The sequence below is a fragment of the Hermetia illucens genome, chromosome 3, assembly GCF_905115235.1.
Source record: "Hermetia illucens chromosome 3, iHerIll2.2.curated.20191125, whole genome shotgun sequence".
Taxonomy (NCBI): domain Eukaryota; kingdom Metazoa; phylum Arthropoda; class Insecta; order Diptera; family Stratiomyidae; genus Hermetia; species Hermetia illucens.
In genome coordinates, this window is record NC_051851.1 from 126,558,929 (window position 1) to 126,568,173 (window position 9,245).

The window sequence follows — 9,245 nt, forward strand, 5'->3', positions numbered from 1 at the left end:
TGAATTTCCTGAATAAATATCTTATCTATTATTATGATCGTAATCATAGATACTCGTAAATCCCAAATTTATACACCCCATATTGAAATATAGGGGGGTTAAAATTAATGACAGATTAATCTTTGAGATGAGATTATTGTTGTTAAAATAGTTTTGAGTTCACATAAACCACGGCTTTTCGAGTATATTTAGCTCAGCTTAAGCCAGATTCTGTTGAAAAGCAAAAAGCAAAACAAAAAAATTACAATCGAAGAGGAAAAAGAAAAGTCAATAAGGAATGTAGCACAGACAAAAAATGAATTGATCTGAACTGATCTAACTGGTTCGAGTTGTCCACATTGCCGTAGGCTACCGCCCTTCCTCCTAGGAAAAAATGAAATTTCAATGAGATTGTCAACTTTGAGCACCAAGCATTGGATAAAATTCTCATATTTTTCAAGTCAGAATACCAAAAGCTGGACGCGTTGGGTATATGGCAAAAGTTTGGTGTTCATCTTGTGTGAAAAACTTTCCTTACACGTTACACGGAGATTTTCAGATCATTTACCAATAATATACGCTGGAGAAATTTTAAACAGAAATTCATGGTCCTCCAGATTTTATAGGGGTAGAAGCGAGCAATTATCCACCACCTAGGAGGTAGTCGCTTTATGTCCTTACGTAATCTTGTAGCGCTATGTAAATAACATTTATAAGTACTTGGTATCAGTCCCTTCTGCAACAATCAATTTGTTTTCTCAAAATGCCGTTTTTCACATTTGCGGGGATTCTAAATCAAAAAGTAATGCGCCAGTTAAAAAGTTTGGGATGATATCATGTTTTTAAAGGTGAAAAAGTGGCGAAAAATGAAATATTTTTTAAACACTTCTGCTTAGGTTCGTCTCTCCATGAGCTGCCTGGCGTTCTCCATTACTGATACGCTCGCCGAGTACAGTTCCGTCAGCCGTTCTCCTTCATTTTCTAATGTCACAGCTATGAACTCGTTTCCGATTCCACAGAAGGGCTCTGGGCGGTGCAGTGGCGTCCCTGCCCTCTTCTGGAAACCCACGGAGTCCCACATAACTATAGAGTTCACCTAGTAGGACCTAAGTGCCTTGATGGCCGCTTCGCTGTTGGTCAGAAGAGCAATATTGTGCTCCTTTCGGCGTTGAAGGAGGTACATCTGTCTATTGCGCATATTTCCGGCTGGAATATGCTAGTGTGCTTATCCATTGGTTCCAAGTATGTTTTCCCTGGACTAATAATCCTCGTGCCCGCTCTGTGTACTGTGACGGATCCGTCAGGGTACCAGGTAGTCAGCTGTTGGTTTAAGTTATTCCAACGTGTTTCAAATTTCTTGTCGAAGTGAAACCTCGTTGTCATCACACTATCACACATAATAATAACCGTTGGCGCAACAATCCATATTGGATCAGGGCCTTTTAGTGTGTTAGAGCACTTCATTCAAGACCATAACGATACACTACAGTACACTGTAGGAGGCAATGTGGTCAGCATTGCGCTCGCATCACACATCAACTATCAATAATTCGGCATTCCGCCTAGAAAGAACATCAATCTTTCTTCCCCACCTCATTGATACTCCCAGTCATCCTGAAGATTACCCTCCTCTACATTTGTGTGTACAGATGGAAAGGTGTTAATCCCAGATGGACCCTCAGTGATACCGTTGGGCGTGTCGTCATTGCCCCTCTGACACTCGCGGAAGCCAGACTTTACAGTTTGTGTTACTTCCTGGCTATTGTGCTAAGTTCATTTGTTTCTGCCCAAATTACCGCTCCATAGGTAATCATTGGCCTTACTACTGCAGTGTATGTGCAAGGTAGTATCTTCGGGGTGCAACTCCAAGTTTTCATGCTGTGGACCTACCATCAGAGGCTGCCTAGCTTTCGACTGTCATCAGAGGCTTCCTAGCTTTCGACAAATGTTTCCGACATGTGTCTTCCAGAGTGATTTTTGGTCTAGTGTAATTCAAAAATATTTGACCTCTGTTTGTTGTTTCACCTGATGTAGGGGATTGCGCATTAGAACGTTAGTTCTAATATAGTTGTCTTTGCTGCTATCTACCGCCATGCTGCCCGTTATCACCCATTGAAGAGCCTTTAAGGTTATTTCTAGGCCTCTGTGATGCAGTGCTGGGAAGATGCCATCTGCTCCAGGTGATTTCAGTGTTAAGTTCGCACTGTCTTCCTTAATCTAGCTTCCAAGCATACGTCTTTTGTTAATTTCCATTTCACCTTTCTTCCTCTTTTGTTTGTCGCTGGTGTGTTAAGTAGAATGTTGTCGCCTTCCGGCTTAGGGTAAACCCCCGGAAATTGAGTTCTGTGAAGCTGTTCTCTGTCGTCTTTATTCTCGGTAAATGTTCGATCTTCCTGCTTCAGAAGGACAAAAGAAATTGCCCTGCCGTTGGCTATGGCTTTCTATAGGCTGGTTGCTTCCGTTGTTTATTTGATCCCTTCACATACTTCCGTTTTGTTCCCCCGATTTCGTTGCTATACTTAATCATTGCTTTTTTGTACCGCTGCGAGTCTCTGGCTAGTTTTGCCCGGTTGAAGAGTTTTCACACCTCTATTCCTATTCTGGCTGATTTCCTGTTCCGTCATCCGTTTAAGAATGATGCAAGCTCTTGGTTTTTCGCAAGAGGAGTCCCAAATTACCTGTATACTTCCTTCTGGTAGACCATGAATCTGTCCCCGGTACACACAAGACTCTTGAGCCAGAACTATTGCAATGTTATCCTTCAAACTTGCCCTTGCAATTACCCCAGTTGTAGCTTTTGCGTGGTGGAGGTATACCTGCGCTGGCGATTGGAGCTCTTCTCCACTATCAGAGTATCATCCTCTTACTCCGACATGGTACTTTTCTGCACATTGCTGTCCACCCTAAGGTCTAGGGAGCAGGAAGACTGCTCTGCTTGCTCCAGTCTTTTCCACCTCTATGGTCTCGGAGATTCCCGTGGTGTGAGCTGATCTTAGCTGTTCTCTGCTTTCTTGGATCGGATAAAGATAGTTTAGGGACTTAGGTCTCTCCTGGCCTTTCTTAAGGCTCTCTTTTGGATTCAGGCCTTTAGATAACGCAAGTACCACTTTACCACCTGGTTGGCCAGTTTGTGTGCGGTACGGGATATCGCTTGTTTGGTTTTAGTTATTTTGATTCGTGTACTCGTTTGGTTCCTACAAGTATGGGGGCTAAGGTTTTGGAATAAAAAATGTAACTTTGCCTTTCTTTTTATATATTATTATTGGGGCCTTGAATTATGATACAAAATTTCCAATTGACGAATTTGATAATCGTTTTTATGTGTTTTCTGTGGTCAAAGTTAACTTTGTTAGAAAATTGTCGGTGGCTGGTGAGAGGAATATTTTCATTTGTAGTAATCTCGATCTGAAAATTCAAACATTTTCTTATTCCCTATACTTGCTACTGATCCGAAGAATAATGTTTAAAAATTTCAACAGAATTTTAGTTGTGCTCCTCACCAATAGGAAAAATGTGTTTTCGAGAAAAACGCGTCTTTATTAGGATAAGTATAGCAACAGTTGCCTATTTTAAAGTTTTGTGTAAAACAAAACCTTGTTAAACTCGGTTTACTGTCTGTCTGTCTGTCTGTCTGCCTCACGCATTTTTCTCGGAGACGGTTATAGCGATTGACACCACATTTAGTGGAAAGGTGGGAACTGTGAATGCTGACGCATACAGTGAGTTACATCCTTCTACGTCAAATTTAAGGGGAAACCAATACGTGCAAAAGGGGGCTGTGAATTGTTTTTCACCCATGTGGGATATCAAATGAAAGGTCTCAGTTAGTACCTTCCGAAGCCATTGACATTTGTTGGAAAGGTGGGGAGTGAGGGTCAAAAGTAATAATTTCTTGGGCGGACCTATTCTCAGATACTACCCAACCCAAAAAATCTGAAAAATCAATAGGCTGTCACTATATGATGCCTAGGCTCCCAAATATTTGATATATGTTCAAAGAAAACTAATAATATTATATTACTACAGTTTTTAGTAATTGACTGCAAAACCCCCTAACTCGGCTTTAATAAGCTTTTGTTTTACATAAAACGTTAAGAATACTCGTCAGATAACAGTGGCGAGCAGCTCAGAAGCACCTACACTGAGGGATAGTTATTGTCGGCTTTTTGGAGCGCAACTATATATGTATCATCTAAGTCACACTACCGAATATTAAAGTACACTTTTCTTCGTTCGTTTCCAATACGTTATCAATGAGGTTCGACAGAGGGTTCCGCTGTATACCACGGTATAAATACTGTTGCCTCAAGGTTATTGAGGATATGACACTGCAGGAGAAGCTACATCTTTGAACTCACTCTGGTATACCAAGTGAGTATTAGTAGAATTCCTTTAGTTGCCGCTTTGAGTTCTCCATTAATAAATTCGCATTTCTTGAAACCATTGAGTTTTTGCTATACATCACCTTGTCCGTTCCTTATTTTTCTTTCTTTAATTTGTTACTTCTGTTTCCAAGAATTTTATAAAATCATTGTTGTAGCACCACAAATTATAGAACAATGGTGTCATCCCGCTAGAAATCAATTTTCATTCTATCTATTCTGAAAATACAAGAGTATTTGGCATTCTATAGAGCATTGAATATATTAGACCAGGGTATTTATTTAATAAGCGTTTATTTTAATTAATTCTTTGAGCTACAACATTTAACGGTGGAAGATCTTGTTAATGAAGTCAATAATTCCATCAACATCAACTCCATAACCACGGAGACGGTCCTTCATGTCGACGTAGGCAACGTTGGCTTGGAGGCGTTCAATGACGGCACCGAATTCATCAGAGTTGATTTTCTTGAAAGCCAATTGGAGGTAGTAGTCGGTGGCCAACTTCTCGTTAAGGAGGGATTCCAAAGCATCGAGTGGGACAAGGGCAAGGATTTCATCCAACATACCCTTCAATCCTCCAGCGCGGTAGGCACGGTCTGAACGGATTTCAGGGAATCCGAGGATACCGAGAACGAAGTTGATGTAGTAGGCAGCATCAATGTACAATTCTTGACAACAGAAGGAGATCAAATCATTGAATTCAGGATCGTTCTTGATACTGAGAAGGATTCCGTGGAATTCTTCTCCTGAGAGGTACTCCATTACGGTTTGAACTTCTGGGTCAGAGGTGATGGCGGTCAAAAGGATTTCCAAGACTTGATCAAGTGGAATCATATCAATGAATTCTTCGAGGACTGGAACAAGACCACCACCATTTGGAGCACGGCATCCTGGACCCTCCTCACGGGCTGTTAGGAAACGAAAATTGATTTGTATTATTTGTAATGAGCTTGTGCGTCGTGAAGGGAAACTTACGGGCGGCGGAGCAGAGGGCAACAGCAGCCAAAACCAAAGCAAGGACCTTCATGTTTGCTCAATTCGCTTTTCAAATTGAAACTGAATGATGCTGGTACAATACTCGATATTTATAGGTGAATTTCCTGAATAAATATCTTATCTATTATTATGATCGTAATCATTAGAGACTCGTAAATCTCAAATTCATTCACTTCAGATTGTAATATAGAGGAGAAAACAATAATGACAGATTAATCCTTGAGATCATTTCTTAATTGTTGTTGTACTCTGAGTGCGTTAAGAGAGTTTGGAGTCCGCATAAACCACGGCTTATCGAGTATTTTAAGCTTAGTTTAGGCCAATTTTTGTTGAGCAAATCAAAGTTACAGTCGAACAGGAAAAAGACAAAATCAAGTAGTAATATAGAAAATACGTAAATGGTTGCGGATAGTTGAGATATATGTTTGATATATATATTGAAGTTGGCTATCATCCTTTGTTCTGGAAAAAAAAGTTTTATTCCAATAAAAAACTTTGAAATATTGTATACCTGATATTTTCTTCAGCAATGGATAAAATTATCTGTCCTTTGGAGAGTTTGGTACCAATTCAAAATTTTTAAAGTATTATTAAAATTAATTTACTGTTTGTCTGCCACCCAAAATTTTCTCAAAGCCCTTACATCGATTCTATCGGAATTTCGTGGACAAATAGGGGCTATGAACAGTGCGACGTTTAGAGTATATAGAGGAGACGGCGTAATTTTTTTTAGCTCCATGTGATGTTAAGTGGAAGGTCCTGATTAGTCCTTTCACGGGCGGATCTTAGCTGGTTACAAATAGGGACTCACGGGGTGCAGACTGAAGGGGATTCAGAATACAATAATTACTTTTCAAAAAGAGATTTTTGTAAGCTAAAACTAAAACTAAGACTAATGTGAAAAACTGAAAGAAACACATGTTTATGTGGAGCCTATTTTACTTCAACCTTTCGTTATTTCTTTTTAATAAGGTTTTTGTTTCACAAAAAACCTCATTGAAAGCGGTACACTGTCTGTCTTCCCGTCTGTCTGTCACATCCGATTTGCTCGGGAATGGTTGACTCGATTGACACGAAATTTGGCGAGAACATGTGGTTTGTATGTCCCTTTACATGCAGCAAGTGGCATCATTTTGCATTAGGATTAAGGGGGCTCCTCATACATGCGAAAAGTGGTGTAAATTTTTTTTCACCAAATATTGTTTTGTGGGATATCAAATGAAAGGACTCGATTGACATTTATCGAAACTGGTCTTATTTTCGATATTAAGTGAAACACACTAAAAATGTGTGCCCCAAAAAGTGAAACAGGCCGTTCTCAGAACCTATCCTACTGAAAAATCTGAAAAATTCACAACGGTGCATTTACTATATATGTAATCTAGGCCGTAAAATACAACCCGTTCTGATATCTGCAGAAATAAAGTTAATTATTGTATATCATCATATTTTAGAAATTTACCCAAGAACCTTCCTTAAGTTGATCTTAAAAGTACAAAATTTGTTAGCGGTAGTTAGTTTTAGCTATTTGTATATCAGTATCAACTACTGCAGATCGACGTCTGTATGCATTTGTATGTGCTAATGAAATTTGCGAGTAGTGTAAAATAAGATGGGCATGCGCATATGTAAGCACCAGCGGTATTTAATTTAAGTATGGGATAAAGTAGAAATATGTGGAGATGCGTTAAATTAATTTATATATGTGCAAGTACAGGGTGCGGCAGCATAACTTCCTTTTTTAAAATGCGCGCCACTCAGTTAGTTGATGTCATAGCGGAGCGCTAGTGGTCTCGTTCAAGAGGGGATACTGTAAAGTTTTGTCCCGACACGGTTCAGTCGCCACCATGCGTTGGAATAGTGAGGAGCGTGCCTTTGCCGTTGAGGTTTACTTTTCAAGCGGATGTTCGGTTATTGCAACAGAGCGTGCATTTCAGAATCGCTTTAATTTAACAAACAAAACATGCGCTACTGGGCTGACACCAACCCTCGAGAATTGCATCAAAAGCCTTTGCATTCACCCAAAGTCACAGTGTGGTGTGCAATTTCCTCAGCTGGAATTATTGGTCTCTGGTTTTTTGAGGAAAATCAGGTTACAGTGACAGTGAATTCGGACCGGTATGTAAACATGCTACAGAATTTTTTTCCCCACGGCTAGAAAATTTGGATTTGGGGGACACTTGGTTCCAACAAGACAGTGCAACAGCGCACACTTCAAGAGCGTCGATGGCTGTTTTGAGGGAACACTTTCCAGAGCGCCTTATCTCAATTAGAAGCGATTTGGAATGGCCGGCACGCTCTCCCGATCTGTCCCCTTGTGATTTTTTTCTATGGGGTTTTTTGAAATCCCGTGTTTATGTGAACCGTCCAAGAAGCCTACAAGATTTGAAGACCAATATCCAAGAAGAAATTGCCAACATATCACCTGCTATGCTAACAAGAGTCATGACAAACGCCAGAAATCGGTTTACGCAATGTATGGAGAATGGGGGACGTCACCTAACAGATTTGATCTTCAAAACAATGTAAATAAAAACTTTAGACATGTACCTACATTATAAAAAATAAATAAATATTTTCCGATGTATACAATAGTTTTTATTGAGTTTTGAAAAAAGGAAGTTATGCTGCCGCACCCTGTATATGCAATAGCACAGGGCAATAGACAATGTTTGTTTGTTTTTGTATGTCATATCTCCATATTTTGAAGTTTGGCAATAAATGAAGACATATTTTGCATGTTTAGCTATGAAGAATGGAAACATGTGGACTGAGAGTTCTCCACATAAGATGAACATAAAACCTTTACACCTGAACGACGAGCTTCCGATATCCCGACTTGTTTTGATTTCATTTCAGTCCTTATTCGCTGGTATAACCGCAATTTGCCTTTAGAACAGTTTGCATTCGAGAAGACATGTTTCAGATAATTGTTTTTTCTTATTAGTTTCCTTTTCAATAGGGTTGAGGTCTGGGTTGTTTGCAGTCTATGGTTGGGACTCAGTCGCTAAAATATCCTTTTATTCCTTAATAACAATTAGCGTCCCGATGGCTTAGTGGTCAGAGCAGAAGTTCGCGGTTCAAATCTTACTGGTGGCCGTGCGAATTGTACCGTGACGATATCGACTACCACCCGACTCAGCTGTAATTGCGAACCTGAGTAAAATCTAACCACATTGCCTCTTATAGGTTACTGCGCTCCTGTAGTCTACCGTTGCGGCCTTGAATAAAGTACGCTTCAATTCCCTGACCCAATTGGAATGACGCCCCAACGGTTATCATTACTTTTATTCCCTAATCTATGCAAAGAATACGCTGATTCCTCCTCAAATAGAGTCAGTAATAACATATTACCATAATTTAGAAATTTAAAAATCCGAAAATCCCCCTTAAATTCATTCTAGTTCAAAATGTTTCATGACAATATGAGACTCAATTCTGGAAAGTTTCGAGACAATCCAGCTGTCACATCAACGGCACAATAACCGGTATCCGGTCTAGGCCTGCTTTAATAAGGATCTGTAGACACTCCGGTTTTCCGCCGATATCCCTAAAGCTGTCTGCCATGCTGATCTACGCCTTCACTCCATCTCAGGCAGGGTCTGCCTCGTCTTCTTTTCATCCCATAGATATTGCCCTTATAGACTTTCCGGCCTGGATCATCTTCATCCATACGGATTAAGTGACTCGCCCACCGCAACCTGTTCACCCGGATTTTATCCGCGAACAGACGGTCATGGTGTCGCTCATAGATTTCGTCATTATTTGGGCAACGGAATCGTCCATCCATCTTCTCTCGAACGCGGCCAGGAGTTCGCAATCTTTTTTGCTTGCCGCAGAGAGAAAATCTGATCTGTTGCTGATTTCCCTGGACTGAAGCCTCTT

At 40.2% G+C, this 9,245-nt stretch overlaps 1 protein-coding gene across 1 annotated transcript; it reads right to left on the reverse strand.

The window, feature by feature from the left end:
* Window positions 1-4,638: 4,638 nt before the first annotated feature.
* Window positions 4,639-5,466, reverse strand: LOC119651200 (protein G12-like). Its single transcript, XM_038054642.1, has 2 exons — window positions 5,340-5,466; window positions 4,639-5,272 (listed from the first exon to the last, which is right to left on the reverse strand). The coding sequence occupies exons 1-2, from the start codon at window positions 5,389-5,391 to the stop codon at window positions 4,686-4,688; spliced, it is 639 nt and encodes a 212-aa protein (XP_037910570.1). The 5' UTR covers window positions 5,392-5,466; the 3' UTR covers window positions 4,639-4,685.
* Window positions 5,467-9,245: the final 3,779 nt, after the last annotated feature.